At 36.5% G+C, this 23447-nt stretch overlaps 1 protein-coding gene across 2 annotated transcripts in view; it reads right to left on the minus strand.

The window, feature by feature from the left end:
- The window catches only part of LOC150085539 (inositol polyphosphate-4-phosphatase type I A), a 557621-nt gene that overhangs the window by 145070 nt on the left and 389104 nt on the right, over nt 1-23447 (minus strand). For both annotated transcript variants that reach the window (XM_090373328.1, XM_090373327.1), the window contains exon 15: nt 21917-22399. In XM_090373328.1, the coding sequence (XP_090229454.1) occupies nt 21917-22399 (483 nt within the window). The remainder of the gene's footprint in view (nt 1-21916; nt 22400-23447) is intronic.

Raw genomic sequence — 23447 nt, forward strand, 5'->3', positions numbered from 1 at the left:
TTGCAATAGATGACAAACTTTGTCTTGCTTCGTACTTCTTAATCATATTCATCTTCATTTCTAAATTAATTTTGTTTCGTTTCCTGGCACTGCCAGCACATGTACTTTCCATTTCTCCTTTTTGCTTCATCATTGTAATACGTAAATAGGAATGAAGAGAAGTTTCTGAAAATTTGTTTTTTATATGATTGAAGATTTCATTTCACCATAATACCGTAAGCAAAAACCAACAGAATTCCAGTTATCGGTATTATGGCAAATGCAATAAGATCGAGTTTACTACCCATTTATAATAGATTGCGCTAACAGAAAAGCCCAATAAACCGGAAAGTGCAAATTGTTTTTATTGTTTTATGGTCGTGACCTCCATAAATCTGCTTTAGAAAAATATCACATTCAAAACTGATTCTTATAACGGGAACATATGATAACGATGAAAAGGTAGTGCAATTTCCATTATAAATATGACCCTTTAGAGAGATAAATAACTTAATATAGCGAAATTTTCAACTTCCAGGGACTTGGAACAAATAAAAAAAAACAAAACAAAAAAAAAAAAAAAAAAAACATTGTGTTATTGGCTTCACATTATAATATTTTCATGATTTTTCCATTTATTCCTACGGGATGCAAAATGCGTTTCCATGATTTTTTTAAGATTGCACCGGCTGGCAAAAACTTACGTAAAGTCGAATTTCCGTAAGTCAAGTATTACGTAAGTCGGGGAGTTCCTGTATATATGTATTAATAAATTAACTGTTTCAAAAAGTTAGAAATTTATTCATTCCCACTTATTTGTGGAGAAGTTAGAAGCCAACTCAGTGTTGTTATGGGCCTTTATGAGAGCTTGAAGAACATGGCAGATACCATCGAATGATTTAAATTGGTGGATGCATCAAGCTCTCAGCTGCCCACATCAACGCCAGAGGTTGCAATTGATCATCAGGCAAGACAGAAATCCCAGAAATCCCAGAAGCAGAATGTGCTGGTTTCAAAGGAACTAGTTGTTGTCGGTGACTCTATTGTCAGGGAAATGGGGAATATATTGTGCAAAAATGATAGGTGGAACAGGATCAGGGTATGTCTGTCAGGGGCAAAGGTTGATGACATTATAGAGCAGATATGATTTTTTAAGGGTATGAGGGGTGATGTTGTTGTACCCCTTGGTCGTACTAATGACATTAAGAGAAGGAGAACAGCGGAATTACTTAACAAGTACAGGTCAATGTTGAAAAAAAGCTGAGAGTTAGGGTTGAATTTGAAAGTGTCTGCAATTCTGCCCAGACAGATAGGAGAGAGCAGATGAGAGCATTGTCAAAAAATTTGGCCATGGAGAGATCGTGCAAATGTCATGGGGTAGAATTTTTCATGGCATGTTAACAGGAGAGACTTTACTTAACAAGTACAGGTCAATGTTGAAAAAAAGCTGAGAGTTAGGGTTGAATTTGAAAGTGTCTGCAATTCTGCCCAGACAGATAGGAGAGAGCAGATGAGAGCATTGTCAAAAAATTTGGCCATGGAGAGATCGTGCAAATGTCATGGGGTAGAATTTTTCATGGCATGTGCTTGTTAACAGGAGAGACTGCTTCCACAAGCATGGGATAAACTTAAATAGAAAGGGTGCAAGATATTTTCCGATGCTATCGTGGCAGTGTTAGGTGGATCAGAAACTGCTAGCTGGGGGGATACATGGACTCACAGATTAACAGTAGCCACTGGTGGAGGTGAAAGCAATTCTTGCACTGCTTCTATTGGATTCAGCTGCAGCCTAGAAAACAGGGTGCTGGGGATTTCAGGGACTGCTGGGAGTCATCTGGAACAAGCAAATACATGGGCTGTGTTAGGGTAGCTAAGAATAAGAACACGTGCATACTTGCGTGTACACCAATGTTAGGAGTTTAGTAAATAAATTTGATGAATTTACCTGCTGGTCAACGCATCAAAGGCAAATATTGCTGGGATATCAGTGACATGGTGTCACACAGATATAAGGAATGCAGAATTGGAATTTGGGAAGTAAAATGTGTACATGAAGGATAGACAGGATAGGAAGTGAGGAGGGGGTTATGCTGTTAGTTAATAAACACAAAATCTAAGGTAGTGAATCCAGTTGACATGGGTGGACAGTGCAAAGTTGAGCATAAGAGTGTGTTATAGGACAAATGACTCTGATGAGTACAATAAACAACTATACAGAGAAATAGAGTGGGCTAGTAAATCACAGAATGCCTTATAATGGAGGATTTTAACTTCCCAGATATTGATTGGAATTTGTGGGTTGGTCGCTAACACACTAGAAAGACTTTTGTGTATTTACTGGATGATTGTTTTCTACAGAATCATGTTTGAGAGGCAACCAGAGAGAGAAATTCTCTTGATCTGATTATCAGTAGTGATTATTTGTGCATTAAGAATTTGCAGATAAAGGAACCACTAGATAGCAGTGATCACAATGTGCTGATGTGGGATTTACTTAATGATGTATAACTATCATCACAGGTAAAGGAAAAGGTTTTTCTTTCTTAAAGATGACTATGGTGATCTGAGAGAGTTTTTAAATTCAATACAGTGGGACCAACTGATGATATTACCAACTGCAAATTGTAAATGGGAAGCATTCAAAGAATTAATCTTGGAAGCTACTATGAACCAACGATGAAATATTGTTCAAGGTTTAGGCCTAAATGGAAATCATATGAACTAACGAGAAGTGTTTGGAAAAGGGGTGCAAATAAAATAGCAAAGAATTCTTTACTTATGTAAACTCTATTTAAAAATAACTAAATGCACAAGGCATAATACATTAAAAGTGAGAGTTTAATATCTATATAATATCGGTGTGGATACACCATAGATAACTCTTAAGAAACTACGATGGTAGTGTGGGAGACATCATTTGCTCTGTCTCTCATATTGTGCTCTTCCTTCACAACGAGTTGCCATGGTAATGCCCTACCTCGAGATACAGAGCAAATGATGTCTCCCACACTACCATCGTAGTTTCTTAAGAGTTATCTATGGTGTATTCACACCGATATTATATAGATTATATAAACTCTAGAAGGTAGGGGATAAATCAGATTGGTTCAGTTGATATCGATGGTTGAACTGTTCATGATCCAGCTCAAGCAGCGAATAGACTGAATGAGTATTTTGCATCTACATGAGGAGATATTCAGGGACGGGAATGCCAGAAGTTTATCGAACTCTGGCCAGAGTTAAATGATTTTCTAATAACTGAGAGAAAAGTGGAGGGGAAATTGTTGAAGTTAAACATACGAAAGGCACCTGGAGAGGATGTAATATATCCAGTTATATTAAAAGAGGCAGCAAAGGAAGTAAGCAAATGCTTAGCCATTATTATGAGAGCATCTCTGGATTCAGGGAGGTCATGTTGAACTGGAAATGTGCAAACGTGACCCTAATTCACAAAGCAGGATCAAAGGGTGACACAAGTAATTACAAACCTGTTAGTTTAACTTCTGTTCCAAGAAAATTAATGGAGGCACTGGTTAAAGAAGCATTGCAGGATCATCTAGACAAGACTGCAGTTATAGTTCAGACAGGATGTATTTGTTAAGGGGAAGTCATGTCTGACTAATTTGATTGGATATATCATGATGTGGTCACAAGGAACTGGATGCAAAAAATAATTTTTGATATCATATACTTGGATTTTAGGAAAGCATTTGATACTGTTCCACATGGAAGACTACTGTACAAATTGAAGCAGTATGATATTAAGGGCGAATCGTTGCTATGAATAAAGGGATGGTTGATTGGAGAAGGCAGAGAATGGTAATCAATGGACACTGCTCTTTGGGGACTAATATTATTAGAAGTCCCCGAGGGTTCGGTTTTGGGTACATTGTTGTTTTCTGTATTTATTAATGATATTGTTGAAGGTATATCAGGCTTAATGTCAAAGTTTGCAGACGATACAAAGGTTGGCAGGGTTGTTATTGACACTAATGACAGTATGCTACTGGAACAGGATCTGGAAAAGTTGAGCAGATGGGCAGAGAGGTGGCAACTGAAGTTTAGCATTGATAGCTGTAAAGTACCGCATATGGGTAGCAGTAACTCCAGAGTAATGTATCAACTGTGTGGTACTACACTCAGGGTGGTAGAGAATGATGAAGACCTAGGTGTAATTGTGCAGTCAGATATGAAGACTGTCTGAGCAGTACAGACAGTCTGCAAGAGTAGCTCATGGTGTCTTTTCAATGATATACAGGAATTTTTCTAGCAGGGATAAGGTAGTGATTATCCCCTTGTATAAGGTAATGGTCGGGCCACACCTTGAGTACTGTATACAGGTCTGTTGGCGTAATTTTAGGAAGGATGTAGAGATGCTGGAACAATTACAGAGAAGGGCAACAAGATTGGTGAATGAAACAGAGTTGCTCTTACAAAGAAAGGCTTAAGTTCTGCAAACTGTAGTGTCCGGAGACTAGGCACCTGCGAGGTGATCTGATTGATGTGTATAAGGTCTTGAATGGTTTGAGCAAGCTCAATGTTGATGGGATTCTTTCTCTTTCCCAGATTAGTCACCAGAGGGGACATAAATTCAAATTGAGGAAAGACTGTAGAATAGATGTGCAAAAATTTGCCTTTAGCCAATGGGTGGTTGAGTGCTGGAACAAACTTCCATCTGTCATTGTAGAAGTTGATAGCTTAAATAAATTCAAGGCAGAACTAGAGAAACATTTGAAGTCAATGGTTGGGTTAAATGGGAAGGATTTTTTTTTTTTTTTTTTGGTTGATGCTATATAAAAGCTTGCTTTCTTGCATCATATGCCTCTACTAATGCTAATTTCTGATTTTTTTCTCATCTTTTACAATATTTCTAAATGTTGAATTGCAGTATTTCATTGTTGAAAGGGTCTTATTTCTTTATAATGAAATTTCTGTTTGAAAATTTTTTTCTAAGCGAACAATTGATTTCATTATATAGAGGTCCAACAGTAATTTTGATATCATACAATGGATTTCAGGAAAGCTTTTGATAGTGTTTCACATCAAAGACTGCTGTACAAATTGGAGCAGTATGGCATTAAGGGCAAGTTGCTGCTACGGATAAAGGGATGGCTGAGTGGAAATCAGTGAACACTACTCTTTGTGTACTAATGGTACTAGTGGAATTCCCCATGGTTCAGTGTTGGACCCATTGTTGTTTACTATATTTATCAATTATATTGATGAAGGCACCTCAAGCTAATGTTCAATACTGCAGATGATATAAACGTTGGCAGGATGATTAATGAAAGTAATGATGATATGCTATTGTAACAGTATCTAGAAAAGTTAGACAGATGTGCTGAGAAATGGCAATTGAAGTTTGACAAATGCAAAGTACATCATATGGGTAGCAATAATCCCAGAGTAACATACTAACTGTGTAACACTATACTCAGGATAGTGTAAAATGAAAAAAGACCTGGAGGCAATTGTACAGTCAGATGTGAAGTTCTCTGACAGTGGAGGCAGGCTGCCAGGACAGCTCATGGGGTTTTGTCAATAATATGTTTGTTTGTGTGTTTATTTGGTTTTTAGGAGCATTAGCAACTAAGGCCATATTGCTCCGGGGATATGCGGTGGTCATTCCCTGACCTTTCTGCATCCTCCGTATTTGGTTGTCACGGGCTCGAACCCCGGTCTAATCAAGAAGCGTGTGCTACGCACTGCTGCTCCTGCCCACCTGGCTATGGATGCGGCCATCAATAATATACACGATGACCACTGCCCTATATAACTCCCATTGTATAGAGAAATGATCAGGCCACATCTTGAGTACTGCATACAGGTTTGGATACACTTTGCATACACGAAAGGCTTCATTTCTGCAAACTGCAGCATTTGGAGACTAGGCACCTACAAGGTAATCTGATTGAGGTGTTTAAGGCTTTGAATGGATTGAGCAAGTAAATGCTGATGGGATTCTTCCTCTTGCTTGGCCTATGCATATGAGAGGGCATAAATTGAAATTGAAGAAGGACAACTGCAGAAATGAAGTGTGAAAGTTTGCCTTTAGTCAGCAGGTGGTTGATTGCTGGAAAAAATTCCATCTGTTGTTGTGGAAGTTGATAACTTAAAATAAATTCAAGGAAGAACTAGACCAACTATTGGAGGGAATGGACAGGTGAAATGGGAAAATTTTTTTTGGCCAATGCTGTATAAGCTTGCTTTCTTGCATCATTTACCACTATTAATGCTAATGCTAAAACTTTTGAGATAGGGTCAAGCTGTAAAGAGTGCACAGAAAGAATTATTCAGCAACATCTATAGCCATAAATAATTTTAAACTTTAATTTGATAACCTTAAGATTATTGAATCAAACTGATTAAAAATGAAAACAAATATATTTTTTACATTTAGAATCAGACATATAAAAAATCTGTAGAAATAATAACTTTATATATATATTTCAGATAAATTTCAAGTTAAAAATTCTGAGAAAAGTTCATCAGTTGGATTGGGTAGAAAGTAAACACAAACAATAACCATAAAACATATACTGTAATTTCAGTCTTAAATGAAGTGCTTCAAAATCAGTTAATTGGCATCTGTTCATTTTTATATTATAATTTAAAGCTAACCGTTAATGAATATTGTAGTTCCAGTATTTTCTCCCCTTCATTCTCTAACAGGAAACTGAACGTTAAATGTTTTTAACATGATAAATTAATTTTGAACCATCGAGGTCCATGTTTCAGTAAGAAATAAAAAATCAAAGGTTTGGGAAAGAACTAAAATTTCTAACCATCTCCAGTTTATTCCATATTCCAAGAATATTTTTCAATAGCATTTTAATTTCCATGGGTTTATTAGTGGTGGAAATATGATCATGCAAAAATCTTTCTATTCCAGTGTTACTTAGCATAACTCACACAAAATTTCTTTGTTGAGATGTGTGTGTATGATAATCGAGTTAAAGTTGTCACATTGAATATTTTTAAGACAGGGCACAAAAGGTGATATAGTTGTACATGTTGGCACTAATGATATCAAGAGTAGGAGACCGGCAGAATTACTTAACAAGAACAGGTCACTGTTGAAAAACAGCCATGAATTAGGGTGGAATTTGAAAGTGTCTGCAATTGTGTCCAGACACGATAGGAGGAAGTATATGATGAGAGCCTTATTGATCAATTCGGCCCTGGAAAGATTGTGCAAGGCTCAAGGGGCAGAATTTTTTTCAGCCTGGACTGTACTTGTTAACAGGAGAGACTACTTCTACAGGGATGGGATACACTTAAATAGAAAGGGTGCAAGAATATTTGCTGATGCTACCGAGGCAGTGTTAGGTGGGTCGGAAAACTGCTAACTTGGGGGGAGACAAAGACTAATAGATTAACAGTAGCCACTGGCAGAGGTGAAAGAGATTCTTGCACTGCTTCTATTGGAATGAGCAGAAGCCTGAAAAACAAGATGCAGGATATTTCAGAGACTGCTGGGAGTCATTGCGGTACAAGTAAACACATGGGTTGTGTTCGGGTAGCTAAGAATAGAAACAGGTGCATGTATACTTGCATGTACACAAATGCTAGGAGTTTAGTAAATAAATTTGATGAATTTAAGGTATTGCTCAAAACATCAAAGGCAGATATTGTGGGGATTTCAGAGACGTGGTGTCACACAGATATAAGGAATGCAGAACTGGAAGTTTGGGAATACATTGTCTACAGAAAGGATAGACAGGATAGGAAGGGAAGAGGGGAGGAGGGGTTATGCGATTAGTTAAGAAACACATAAAATCCAAGGAAGTGAAGCCAGTCGACATCACTGGACAGTGCAGTGTCGAGTCAGTTTGATGTAGCGTTCGGAGATCAAAATTGAGAGTAGGAGTGTGCTATAGGCCTAATGACTCTGTTGAGTATAATAAGAAACTGTACAGGGAAATAGAGTGGGCCAGTAAATCAGAGAGTCTTATAATTGGGGATTTTAATTTCCCAGATATTGACTGGAATTTGGGAGCTGGTCACTCACTCACTAGCAAGGCTTTTGTGGATTTATTGGATGTTTGTTTTCTACATCAGCATGTTCGTGAGGCAACTAGAAGGAGTAATACTCTTGATTTGATTATCAGTAGTGATTCTTCATGCATTAAGAATCTGCAGGTAAATGAACCACTAGGTGGCAGTGACCACAGTGTGCCGAAGTGGGATTTACTCAAAGAGGTAACTACCATTAAGGGTAAAGGGAAGGGTTATTGCTTTCGTAAAGGCGACTACGATGGATTGAGACAGTACTTAAATTCTATACAGTGGGACCAACTGATGATGTTACCAACAGCAAATTCAAAATGGGAAGCATTCAAAGAACTTATCTTGGAAGCTACTAGGCTTTACATACCAACTAAGAAATATTGTTCAAGGTTTAGGCCTAAATGGATGTCAGATGAACTAAGGAGACATATGGCAGAGAAGAAAAATGCATGGGATACTTACAAATTAACACATGACACAGAAGCCTATGATAGATACAAGTTGATCTGTAACCAAGTTACAAAGGAGGTTAGGCAGGCGAAGGCAGATTACGAGAAATCTTTGGCAGGGGATGCAAAGAAAAACAGCAAACAGTTCTTTACTTATGTAAACTCTAGAAGGAAGGGGATGAATCAGATTGGTCCACTTGATATCGATGGGTCAACTGTTGATGATCCTGCTGAGGTAGCTAACAAACTAAATGAATATTTTGCATCGACATTCACACATGAGGAGTTATTCAGCGAAGGGAATGCTAGAGGTGTATTCAAATCTGGCAGTAAGCTAGAGAATCTTGTAATAACTGAGAGTAAAGTGGAGGAGAAATTGTTGAAGATAAATACAAGAAAGGTACCTGGGGTGGATGGGATCTATCCAGTTATATTAAAGGAGGCAGCAAAGGAAGTAAGCAAACCCTTAGCCATAATTATGAGAGCTTCCTTGGACTCAGGGGAAGTACCCATGGACTGGAGATGTGCAAATGTGATCCCAATTCACAAATGAGGATCAAAGGGTGACACAAATAATTATAGACCTGTGAGTTTAACTTCTGTTCCAGGAAAATTAATGGAGGCACTGGTTAAAGAAGCACTGCAGGATCATCTAGACAAGACTTCAGTTATAGCTCGGACACAGCATGGTTTTGTTAAGGGGAAGTCCTTGCCTGACCAGTTTGATTGGATACTATGATGCAGTGACAAAAGAACTGGATGCAGGGAATAACTTTGTTATTATATACTTGGACCTTAGAAAGGCTTTTGATACTGTTGCACATGGAAGACTGCTGCACAAATTGGAGCAGTGTGGCATTGGAGACAAATTGCTGCTATGGATAAAGGTGTGGTTGAGGGGGAGAAGATAGAGAGTGGTAATCAATGGACACTGCTCATCGTGGACTAATGTTATTAGCGGAGTCCCTCAGGGTTCAGTGTTGGGTCCATTATTGTTTTCTCTATTTATAAATGATATTGATGATGGTATATCAAGCTTAATGTCCAAGTTTTCAGACGATACGAAGGTTGGCAGGGTTGTCAAGGACACTACTGACACTATGCTGCTGCAACAGGATCTGGAAAGGTTGAGCAGATGGGCTGAGAGGTGGCAAATGAAGTTTAACATTGACAAATGTAAAGTACTACATATGGGAAACAGCAACCCCAGAGCAACGTATCAACTCTGTGGTACTACACTGACAGTGGTAGAGAATGAAAGGGACCTGGGGGTGGTTGTGCAGGCAGATATGAAGTTCTCTGAGCAGTGCAGACGGGCTGCAAGAGTAGCTCATTGTGTATTGTCAATGATATATTGGAATTTTTCTAGCAGGGATAAGGAGGTGATTATTCCCTTGTATAAGAAAATGGTCAGGCCACACCTAGAGTACTGTATACAGGTCTGGAGGCCTCATTTCAAGAAGGATGTAGAGCTGGTGGAACGAGTACAGAGAAGGGCAACAAGATTAGTGAATGGAACAAAGGGGTGCTCTTACGAAGAAAGGCTTAAGTTTTTCAAATTACAGTGTCTGGAAACTAGGCACCAGCGAGGTGATCTGATAGAGGTGTATAGTTTGAGCATGCTCAATGCTGATGGGATTCTTCCTCTTGCTCAGAATAATCACCTGAGAGGGCATAAATTCAAATTGAGGAAAGACAGATGTAGGATAGACGTGCGGAAATTTGCCTTTAGCCAGCGGGTGGTTGGTTGGTGGAACAGACTTCCATCCCTTGTCGTGGAAGTTGATAGCCTAAATAAGTTTAAGGTTCAGCTGGACAGGTATTTCGAACGAACAGTGGGGTGAGGTGGAAATGGTTTTTTTTTTTTTTTTTGGCTGATGCTGCATAAGCTTGCTTTCTTGTATCAAATGCCTCTGCTAATGCTAAGACAGTGGATGATCCTCAGTGGAAAAGTTAAATCCCTGGATTTATCTGGCAACTTCAAGCTCTGATATTGAAATATTTTATGAGAAGAATTTGAAATATGCTAGTTTTTAATGTACTTTGTTACCACAGTGCACTTCATTTCTTTAATTTTTTTTCATGTTTTTAAATTTTTAAATTTCATTTGTAAAAATTTTCATGAAGCCTAGTTGAGTTTCTTACAAGTACTGTAAATTTATGATGTATTAGGGAGTTCTAAATTGATAATAGCAGTAGCTGTAATGGAAAAAAGCAAGCATATGAGCTTATGTAGCATCAGCAAAAAAAAAAAAAACAAAAAAAACAACAATTTCACACATCCATTCCCTTTAAAGGTTTGTCCAGTTCTTCCTTGAATTTATTCAAGCTATCAACTTCCACAATTATAATTGAATTTTTTTAAAATTTCTGCAATTAATAGAAAATAAAAGTAAATAAATAATTATCCTATTACAATTAATTAATACTTGATTAACTAATAATATATGAAAGTAATTGTTTTCACTTCGCTGCAATTTACTATTACTGTATTTTTCAGATTATAAGACATGCTCAGATTTTAGTACTAGCATTAGTATTGGTAAATGATTCAAGAAATCAAGGTTATAACATCAACCAGAAAAAAACAAAAAAAAAAAAAAAAAAAAATACTTCCCATATCACCTGTCCCTCCCTATAAACAGTTTGTTTAGTTCCTCCTTGAATTTATTCAAACTACCCAACTCAACAACATAAGATGGGAGTTCGTTTCAACTATTTCACCATGAAGGCAAATATCCACACGCCTACCCTGCAATCGTCCTTCAGTTTTTGCCCCCTCATGTGTGGATGTGGCCTGATCATTACTTTATGCAATGGGATAATCACCTCCTTATCCCTGTTGGCAAAATTCCTGCATATCATTGACAAAACCTGATGAGCTGTCCTGGAAGCCTGTCTCTGCACTGCTCAGAGAACTCCATATCTGACTACACAATTACCCCTAGGTCTTTTTCATTCTTCATTACCTTGAGAATTCTCAGCCCATCTGCCTAATTTGTCTAGACCATGCTGCAGTAACACACCATGATAACCACCCTGCTAAACATCATATCACATACAAACCCAGACATTAAGTCTGATATGGCTTCATTAATAAATATAGAAAACAGAAGGAGAATTTTAGAAAACAATATTTTATTGCTGCATACATTTGATACACGAAATTCACAAGTAAAGGTAGCATACTTAAAATCAATTAGATAAGAACCAAAATATCATTCAGATGCTCTTTTTTCATGTTCTTTGGCACAATCAAACACCTTTAATTTAAACCAACAGTGTATAAAAACCTCTTCTACCTTGTACCCATTTGGACTAAACTTAAATTAAATACTACGCTTCAAGAAACGCGAGCTACTAAAGATCTTTTTCTTTCTCAACAGTAGTTTCTCAGTGATTTACAGAAGGGATTATTGATTCTTGAAGTTCTTGGATGAGGCCCATGAAATGATTACAAAGGCTGTGTTCAGATATGCAGCACTGAAGCAGATCTGCAGTGCTTGATTATGCACTGGTGAATCAACTTTGGTGCCTCATTTGAACACAGCCCAATATGTACTGATAATTCTGACTGTGCTGCTTATTGTTGCACACATCGATCTCAGAGGAAAGAAACAAGGCAAGAAATTGGAGGGGAGGGTAATTGGTGTCTCACATATTGAAGGTGAGGAATGACTACAAGCTAATTTCCCTGCATATTTCCAGAAAAAAGTTTTCTAATAGAAAATAGGGTTTATTTATTTTTTTATAGAAATAAAGGGAGAGTGATACATGTATGATCTCATTCAGATATGCTAAACAATACCCACGGGTATTGTTTAGCATATCTGAATGAGATATAGCCAACCTTTTCCTGCATATCTTGTTGAAAGTGCACTGCTGCCATCTAGAAACATATCTGTAATCTACCAGAATAAATACTACACCCACTGCTGATCAGCACCCAAATGTTTTTGTTACACAAAGGAATTACTGTACATGCTAAGCACTATAATAAAAAAAATTTAAGCAATTTTATAAAATAAATTTAATTATAGGTAAACAAATAAATGTTTGTCTACAGAATCAATGTCATGAGAACCTCACTAACTTCTTACATTAAATTAACACTAAAAATAGTAAATATGAACCATGGGTTCCCATCACATTTGAACTGAAGTTATAATTTTTGGCAATAAAAGTGTAATTTAAACTACATATTGATTTCTGATTTTTTACATTATTTTTTTCACATCAGTAGGTGTGCTATTAACAAAATCTAAGCATGGTACACATTCCACAGGGTGGGTTATCCCTGCAATATAAAGTTTGGTCGATTAAAAAAAAAAAAAGTCACTGCACACATCTAGTATATGTTAGGACCATAAGACAGTGGGGGAATTTTATACAGCATTTTCCAGAAAAAAACGAATCTTATGATCCAGAAAAATAGTTAATAATTCATGAATAATGTATTTATTAATTGATAAGATAAAAAAACAATGACTTTTATATATGAACTGCAGATATTTTGTTTCTGTACACTGGCTATATCCCCTATTTATTCCTCATATTAGCACATAATATCCAGTTCATAAACATAATATCCTATACAGCTACAAATATACAGTATGTGGAAATGAAAACAATAACCAGGGGTGGGGGAGTTGCAAAAGCTGGAAATCTTGTAAGCAGGAAAAAAACAGGAGGTATTTGGGCAAAACAGGAAAAACAGCTTTTTGGCAAAAGCAGGAGCAATATGGAAGATTATTCAGAAAACCAGGAGGTTTTTTAAAATTCCTTACTACACTATAAATTAAATTTCACAGGAAAATACGCATTTTATATTAAAATACAGCCACGGGATTGTTTACCAGCATGGTTTTAAACATTAGATTACCTAGGATTTTCTGCATATTTCTGCTTAGATATTCTATTAGACATCAACTGATTTAGAGTGCTTCAAAAAAGATATTGCAGATTTTGTCCTCTTCAGAAATATGTACTGAATCAAAAATTTTTGTTAATAGCAATGGCCCTGCTGTCTAGACTTGGCTGTCAGAAGCATTTCCAAAGCTTCACCAGAAAGAGAAGATATGAACCGTGTTTTTGTTTTCCTAAACTGGCTGTATATTCATTCACATTCAGTACTGATATGAGGAATTATTAAAATACCAAGCATGACTTAGAATATTTGGTTCTATTTCACAACATAACCTTAGGTTATATTTCAAGCATCCTTGTGTACTTGTCAATTCCCCAACCATGGACCACTGTACATCAATTCTTTCTTCTTTCATAACAGTGTCTGTTAATTCACACTGAAACTGATAGAACTGATGCTAGAACACATTTCTTGAACAGCACCAAGAAATACTGAAACTTTTACACAAAAAATTTTAATTTGAAAATGATGTGCTACCAAGTAATGAAACTTCTGTGCCATGTTGTTGTTGTTGTTTGGTTTTTAGGAGCATCAGCAACTAAGGCCATATTGCTCTGGGGATATGCAGTGGTCATTCCCTGACCTTTCCGCATCCTCTGTATTTGGTGGTCACAGGCTCGAACTCCGGTCTAATCAAGAAGCGTGTGCTACGCACTGCTGCTCCTTCCCACCTGGCTACGGAGGCGCCTTCTGTGCCATGTAGTCACATGCAAACATAAAGTACTTCCTCATTCAACAAAAGAACATAATCATTCTTCTGGTTTAGTCTGTTATGGTAATCAGTTTCCACTATGGAAGTGGAAGATTTGAAAACTGTTAAAAAAAAATAAATTTGCACATAATGCCCTTCAACACATCAGGAGTAATGACCTCAATACACAGATGTGAATTACATTGGAAAGCAATGTTTGGATTAATATAGTTGGGGAAGGATGTTATGTGGTTACTATCCATATGGTAAATTATATACTGTATATTATATATGACAATATTATATGTGAACTTATAATGTGAACTTATTAACAAAACATTTTATTAAACTCATATGGAAAACAAGTTCAATCTCTACACTAAATTGTTAGTAGGTGACGTTTCAGGTGACATTACCGAACATTTTGGTGTGATGATGGGGTTCAATAAGAATCCTGAAATGTCACGGGCTAATAAGTGTAGAAATTGAGCTTGTATTCCAAATGAGTTTAATAAAACTTATTTTGTTAATAATTTCACATGACATAAGTGTCATTTATTATTATTATATATATTATATAAAATAAATTACCATATATTTGAATTTTGAAACATTGGAATAATATATATATATAAAAAAAAGAAAAGAAAACTTTATTCAAACCAGAAGAGAGAGAAAAACATGAACAAACTTTCTACATGAGTGAGCATAACATGCTTAGAATGATCAGCTTGCTTCGCCTATTTATGATTTCTTTTACAAGAAGTTTGCAATGCAGAAGTTCTTTTTATTTTTTCATAAATTTGTCTCCTTTCACTTTTGGATCATGAAGTGGATTAACACAAGTCATTGCCACTCACTAGTGATTGCTTGTTGTACTTCAATTTGGTAACTCTGAAAAATACTCATATTGCTTTTTTCATTTCTTGTCTCTTATACACACTTTTCAAAGGTTGCCACTGTTCTACCAGTCTAGTTACACATTTAGCCAAAGACAGACAATGTATACATACAAGCTTCATAATCTTTTTTCACTTCAGTAGCATGCAGCAGTTGAAATTGTTTAAATCTATTTTTCCTTTTAGCACTTCTTTCTAGATAGTAGTAGACTTCCAACCATTCATCCTTTTACAAGGAGGCATGCAATTCCCTTCTCAAAACATAAATTAATAAGATAATAAAGACAGTTTATTACCACAAGTGCTCAATCTCATCATTTTAGGCCTATCATAACAGGCATATTATTAACACTAAGTGCCACATAATTTTTTGAAGGAATCCCAAATGTTTTCATATTGTTCAGAAGATGAGATTCCATGTTTTACCCTGCAGAGTCACTTTCCAATGCTGGTAATGAGAGGAAGCTACTTTTGATTTGGAGATTTTTTTTTTATTACAAGAGGTCACCACAACAGGATATAACTCGGAATCACTTTGTTATTGCCATCTGTAGCAATCAACAATGGACTTTTTTTAGTGTCACCATCACCTGTTCTTTCTCATCCACACAACTTCACTAACAATGCCTGTTGTTTTCATCCTCCACAAATGCAATACTTTGCTATTTTACAATAAGGAAACATATTTCGGAATAATACATCTGCATGATTAGCACAACTTGCAGGAGAAAGTATGGTGTCTGAAAAAAGGAGCAAATAAACATTCAGCACATATGACAAAATTGTCACCGTGAATTCAATGTCTACTTTTTTATTTCTTTCTATGCACTTCTTGCTGTCATCATACTTATTTTTTTTCCAACTGTCTGATTACACTGCATTTCTTGTCACCTGAAATATCACACCTATATATGGTAAACAAACACGTTACCTTTTTCGGAATTTACATTACAGGTAAAACCTTGTGTATATATCTTCTGAAATTTCATGTATTATTATTTCTTTGGTATCTAAATGAAAGACAGTTAATTAAATTTCCTCGCCACAGAAGTCCAATGAAATATCACACATTACAGATAACAATCATTATCATGCATTTCTATTTTGCAATATAGACTACCAGCATACCTGATGGCCAATTCAAAAAATAAACAGATGCAAACTTAAAAAGTTCTAATTTTAATGTAGTTTTATCTTTTTTGTGGGGGGGAAAAAAAAAGAAAAAAAACTCTGTCACAAACTATTTTGATGGTGAGACAGAGAAGGATCAAATCAAGTATGGAAAAAAAAAAAAAAAAAAACAGATTGTCCGTTAAAAGAAATAATAATTACTAGATTTCAATTGGTACCATTTTAATTAAACTTGGGAGGGCCACACAAATTCTAAAAGAGCCAAAAATAAAACTTCACAATTTTTTATTTCTTTCTATGCACTTCTTGCTGTCGTCATACTTATTTTTTTCCAAATGCCTGATTACACTGCATTTCTTGTCACTTGAAATATCACACCTACATATGGTAAACAAGTCAAACACATTACCTTTTTCGGAATTTACAATACAGGTAAAATCTTGCGTATACGGAAATGGATGGACAAAGAAATAATAATTCCCAGATTTCTATTGCTTTGATTATAAAAATTAATTTGGGATGACTTGAAAAATCTTTCTATAAGAGCGAAATATAAAATTTCATGAAAATCTATCTACACACTGGGAGTCAAGTTATATGCAGATAGATGGATGGACATTAGAATTAGTGGTGGTATATGATGCAAGAAAGCAATCTTATACAGCACCAGCCAAAAAAAAAAAAAAAAAAACCATTCCCATTTCACCTATCCATTTGCTCCAAAAGTTTGTCCAGTTCTTCCTTGAATCTATTTAAGCTATCAACTTCCATAATGACAGATGAAAGTTTGTTCCAGCAACCAACCACTTGCTGGCAAAGGAGCAAGAGTAGATTGGTGAATGGAACAAAGGGTTGCTCTTATGAAGAATAGCTTAAGTTCTGCAAATTGCAGTGTCTGGAGAGTAGGCACCTGCGATGTGATCTGATTGAGGTGTATAAGGCCTTGAATAGTTTGAGCAAGCTCAATGATGATGGGATTCTTCCTCTTGCCCAGATTAATCACTTGAGAGGACATAAATTCAAATTGACGAAAGACAGTTGTAGAATAGATGTACCGAAATTTGCCTTTAGCCAGTGGGTGGTTGATTGCTGGAACAAACTTTCATCTGTCACTGTGGAAGTTGACAGCTTAAATAAATTCAAGGCAGAACTGGACAAACATTTGAAGTGAATGGATGGGTGAAATGGGAAGGCTTTTTTTTTTTTTTTTTTTTGGCTGATGCTGTATAAGCTTGCTTTCTTGCATCATATGCCTCTACTAATGACATGTAAGTTGGTGCATGTGCATCATTTCTACATGCAGCCAGCTACTAAGTTACTAGGAATTGGCATCATTAAGTACATCTCATATTGTAAATACCTTCACAATGAGTTGCTATGATATTGCACTACCTTGAGTAAGTAAGTAATGCTTCACTAATGGAGAAGACTACTGTCACTTATTCTCAGCAGATACCACCGCCCAGACGGCACCATTTCAGAAACTGTTGGCTCCTCATCAGTGGGTGGGCAGGTACTCTGGCGATGCAATGATGACAACCGAGTTGCAAAGTATAACTCCACAATGTGAGAGATGCCTAGTGGTGTGCAAGTAATTACACATCAGTTAACTATTTTGAAACCCGAGGCTTACAGCCCTAAAGTGCTTTTAGCCTCTACTAATGCTAAATGCTTAAGGTAAATTTCCCCAATTTGAATTTCCTCTTTCCTCAATTTGAATTTATGTCACCCCCAAGCGCATAATCTGAGCAAGAGGTATTATCCCATTAACAATGATCCCCTTTGGTCACCCTTTGTAAATTGGAGATACATTGGCATATCTCAGTCCATGGGAACCTCCCCTGAATCCAAGGATGCTCTCATAATTATGGCTAAGGGTTTTCTTACTTCCTTTGCTGCCTCTCTTAATACAACTGGATAGATCCCATCCACCCCAGGTGCCTTTCTTATGCTTAACTTCAACAATTTTTCCTCCACTTTGCTCTCAGTTATTACAAAATCATTTAGCTCTCTGTTAGAGTTTGATAAACTTCTAGCCTTAGTACCATCATGCTTGAATACAGAAAGCTTCAGAGTTCTCTGTAAAAGAAAAAGGAACTTACCTTCATTAACTCTGCTCTCCTGTGGTTTGTGTGTAAATGAGTTTCCTCTGTCTTTTCAACCAGTCCATGTTATTAAAACAGCATATAGCTTTAACAACTTTCACAATGATAATCTTCATTTCTCTTCCTTTAATCTGGTTTCTGCACCTGTAATTTTCTTCTAGCTTCCCAACCCTAAACTAATTCATGCTCCTGGAAAAACGTAGGATTCAACATAGTAGGTATGTTAAAAAAAATTAATAAATAATCTTAACTGGATTAAAAATGTTACAATATGGACAGAGTCATGCTGAAATAATCACATACTCATTTTCCAACCTGCCTATGAGAAGGGGTAGTGTGAATCCTTTTATACAAAATAAATGGATAAAATATATATATATATATTTTTTTTTTAATTTTTTATTATTAATTGTACTTAAAAAAAAAAATGTCATACCAAATTGTCATAGCCACCAGGTGTCTTTCATTAGATTGTCACATACAGCAAAATGTCATTCATCAAACTGTCTCATACATTGAACTCTCATGCACTGAGTTGTCATAACACAAACTGTCTTGCAACAAAAAATTGACCCAGTAAAAAAATACCAGTAAAAAAATATTTACTAATAAGTAAATATTTTAAATATTTACTTATTAGTAAATATTTAAAATATTTACTAATAAGAATTATATACAGTTGACGTATGTACTTGACTCTGTGAAAACCTGACCTTTGTGTAAGCTGAGAAAATACATACTAAGGACATGCAGTTAATTTTGTTTTCGGTTAAAAAAAAAAAAAAGTGCTTGTCTAGGTCTAACTGCCAAACACGTGGAACATCCTGCTGTTATCCTCAGCTTGTTTCTTAGTACACTGTCCACAACAAGGGTCTTATCAACTAGAAAATTTTTTTTATTTTGAATGATGTTGAATAACTGAAGCTAAAAAAAGCCAAATGATATTCATAAGCTGAACAAAACCAAACATAGAAGGATCCAAAACAAAATCTCTACAGACTAAAGATGCCCAACTGTCTCTCCTATTTACAAAGGGAAATCAAAGGGCAAAGTGAATAATTACAGACCTAAATTTCACTGGGTAAAATGGTGCTGAAGCCAATGCAGGATCATTTTGACAGGAATGTAGTTATATGACAATTACAGCACAGATTTGTTATGGGGAGATCTTGTCTGACCAAACTGATCAACTACTATGTAGTCAGAAACTGGATGCAAAAAATAACTGACACTATATACTCAGACTTCATTAGAGGTTTTGATACCGTTCCAAATGAAAGGCTACTATACAAACTAGTGCAGTGTGGTATTACGGGTAAGTTACTACTATGGATAAAAGGAAGGTCAAGTGGCAAAAGACAAAGTGATTATTAACAGTCACTGCTCTTCATAAACCAGTTATTAGTGAAGTTCCTCAAGATTCAGTGCTAGGCCAATGAAAGAGATAAACTAGGCAGATGAGGCTTAACATTTCCACCCATTTGAGTAGCAATACAATACACTGAATAGCATACCAATTGGGTGCACAATCAAGGTGGTCAAGAATAAAAAATGCCTGGGGAGTAATTTTTCAGTCTGACATGAAGTTCTCTGAGCAGTGCAGACAGCTTATAGGATTCTGTCAATAGTATACAGGAATTTTCCCAGTAGGAACAAGGAGTCACTATTGCTTTGTATGAGGTAATGGTTAGGCTGTATCTTGAATATGCATACAAGTCTGGAAGCATCATTTTAGAAACGATGTGGATCTACTGGAATGGGTGCAGAGGAGCAACAAGATTTATCAGTGGGCACAAAAGGGTATTCTTAACAAGAATGACTTCATTAAAGTGTTTAAGGCTTTAAATTGATAGAGCAAACTAAATGCTGATGGATAACATAAATAAATTGGATAACATACATAAAAAATGGACAATTCTGAAACTGAAAAAGGATGAAACTTTGCTTTCTTTTTACATTTTTCGACTCTTAGAACAAGTTTCCATCTGATGTTATAGAAGTGGAAAGTTTAAATAATTTAAAGAAGGATTAAACAAATTATTAGAGGAGATATACACGGTGTCTCAAAAATATTGGTACAAATGTTTAGGGGAGGTGGTAACATCTAAAGGAATGTGAATCGCATAGGAACCCATAACCAGAAATGTCACAGGAAAGTAGTAGCAGAGACACAAGAAGCAGAAATGACACAAGACAGTAATTACTGGCAAACATTTATTTGACATAATATTAACAATGGAGTACGAGATGGATGCATTTCATGATGTTACAACAGATGCTCGAAGGTTCCACCATGAGACGCGATGCATGCGTTACACCGACGCAGCATGGATTGGCGGACACGGTAGAACACACCTGAAGTTTCTTTGACAGTAGCAGCAGCGCAGATGAGTCTCGCCACGAGATCCATTTCCGTCTCCACAGGCGATTCATACACGATAGATTTGAGGGCCCCCCCACAGAAAGAAATCAAGGCTCGATAAATCAGGTGAGCATGGGGGCCAGGCAACAGGTCCACCACGGCCAATCTGTTGACACCCCAAACACCTGTTCAAATGGTCAAGAACACACCTTCCATAATGGGCAGGCGCCCCATCATGTTGAAACCAAATGTTGCATCTCACATTTGCTGGAACATAGTCAAGTAACCCTGGTAGAACTTGTTCAAGAAAGATCCGATATTTAGCGGAGTTCATGCAGGATGGTAACAGGTATGGGCCGACTAAGCAGTCACCGACCCACACATTTATTGCAAAGCGATGTTGTGCCACATGGGGGCGCACAACATGTGGGTTGTCATGAGCCCACACAAGCATTGTGCTGATTGAATAAGCCTTCCCGAGTGAAATAAGCCTCATCCGTGAACAAAACATAGGCTGGAAAATTCAAGTCTTGAACACTTTCTTGTAGAAACCACTGCACAAAAGCCACACGTGCAGAATGATCTTGGGGGAGCAGTAACTGAACCCTTTGGAGATGAAAGGGGTGTAAGGAATCATCATGCCAGACACGCTGTACACTGCAACAAGACACTCCTAAGGCAGAGGAGGCAATGGCACGTGTGCTGGTAGTAGGATTATTCTGGACGGCGTTCAACACACTTTCTTCTATGGCAGGAGTTCACGTCGAATGTGGTCTGCCCGCACTACTCCCGTTACCTCTAAATGACCCATAATCGCACAAATTTTAATGTACATGTGCAAACAAACGGTGGTCCAGAACATGTCTGTCTGGGAAGCGTTCTCCATAAATTCATTGAGCAGCTCGTCCATTGCCCTCTGCTGATCCATACACTAGGTGCATGTCTGCCAGCTCACAGTTCGTATATCGATGCATGCTCTTCGTGCGGCGACTACTGCGAGGTCTACCAACTTACGGGGCTGTTTCCGGTTATGGGTTCCTATGCGATTCACATTCCTTTAGATGTTACCTACCTCCCCTAAACATTTGTACCAATATTTTTGAGGCACCCTGTAGATATAGTAATGTAGGTTTTTTTTTCAAATTTTATATATGGCTGATACTGTATAAGCTTGCTTCCCTGCATCATATGCTAGTACCAATACTAATACTATAATAAGTAAAAGGATATTAAATACCATAGAAATCTAACAACAGTATATGGCAGCACACTTTCTCTATTTGTTATGGCAATTCATTCCTAAATTTTTATTCAATAAATAAATTAATTAATTCTAATACTTAGTACAAAAAAATTTTCCTACTAATGGTTCAAGTTCATCAGGTAAGGAATCTGGAGAAGGTAAATTGAAGTTCTCAACAGCTGATTCTTCAGAGATATTTTTTTCAGAACATTGATTTTTGAATAGCCCATCTTGACTGTGTTCATTCTTTTCCCTCAGTGGTAGTGATTTTTCTTTACCAGGAGACAGAGTTGGACAAACGGCAGATTCTTTTTCTGGCAAACCACTAATCTGCTCATCTACATTAGAGCTGTTAATGACATTATCAACACTACTCTCTGCTGTAATCTGAGAACACATCCTTTCCATCAGTGAACTGCTTAAATCAAAGCTTGAGTCATCAACTGAAATAACAGGATAAATTCCATATGCTAAATTATTTGCATTATCTTTTGAAATCTGATTAGCAACAAAACTAGTTCGGCTTTCTGGTTTAACAATCTCCCAGGTGGTTAAAGCTTCTTCTATTAGTTCTGGGATACACAAATGAGTCAATTGCTTGCCCTGAAAAATAAAAAATAAATTATGCCAAATAAACAAACAAATACACATGCAAACCAATAGTTATGGCGATCCACATTAAAATTAATGTGGGTTACCATAACTTAATTTTAATAGCATATTAAAATTAAGATTTACATCGCTTGTAGTGAGAAAAAGTACATAATGCTATGATGCTACAGTATTGTAGATAACTTATGGGTAGAGAGTTTCATTTTTGAAATATGCAAATTTTGCACATATCTGAAATTACCATCCAAGAGTGGAGTCTATAGCTCTTAATAAGGGATATGATTAACAATGGCAACCAGAGGCCATTTACTGCCTCTACTGTCCTCCAGACTTGATTCTCATAGATATTTATTGAGATTACCATACACATTTAGGTCTAAAGATATTAGGGATTGAAGGGGGGCTTCATTAAGAAAATATCCTTAATCTGAAAAAAGTCCTCCACTCATTATTATCTAATGTAGAGCTTTCCATAAAACACAATTATTGAGTAATTAATTAAACATTTATATATATATATAAAGGTAGCCCTCGATTTACGTCGGGGTTAGGTTCCAGGGGGGACTGGCGCAAATGGAACCCTTTATATAATGGAGTCAGTCGGAAATCACACATGGTTAGGTTCCGGCACTAAAAATTTTACCTACCACTTTGCATCGATTGTTTTATTTTATTAACATTCTTCATAGTTGTAGTAATAGTCGATGAAGGCATATTCATAGCCCTACACACATTAAGACGACTTTCACCAGATTCCATCCTACAAATATTGCACTAGGATTCAATACCTTTTACCAGACATGGCGCCTCTTTATTCTGTTAAATTAAAAACTTTATAACATGATGGCAAAAAGTGCACACGACTATCACTATTATTATATTTAATTTATTAATATCACAATTATAAAAAAATTGTTAGTGTAATAAATTTCCAACAAGTGTAAATAGCAAAAACAACCAACTGAATGCTTCACTGCATTAAACTTTACCACCTGCATCCACAAGTGGCTACTTTGAAGGCAGGAATCTTTCTCGTCTC

The sequence above is a fragment of the Mastigoproctus giganteus genome, chromosome 5 (assembly GCF_048544385.1).
Source record: "Mastigoproctus giganteus isolate SK-2022 chromosome 5, ASM4854438v1, whole genome shotgun sequence".
Classification (NCBI taxonomy): domain Eukaryota; kingdom Metazoa; phylum Arthropoda; class Arachnida; order Uropygi; family Thelyphonidae; genus Mastigoproctus; species Mastigoproctus giganteus.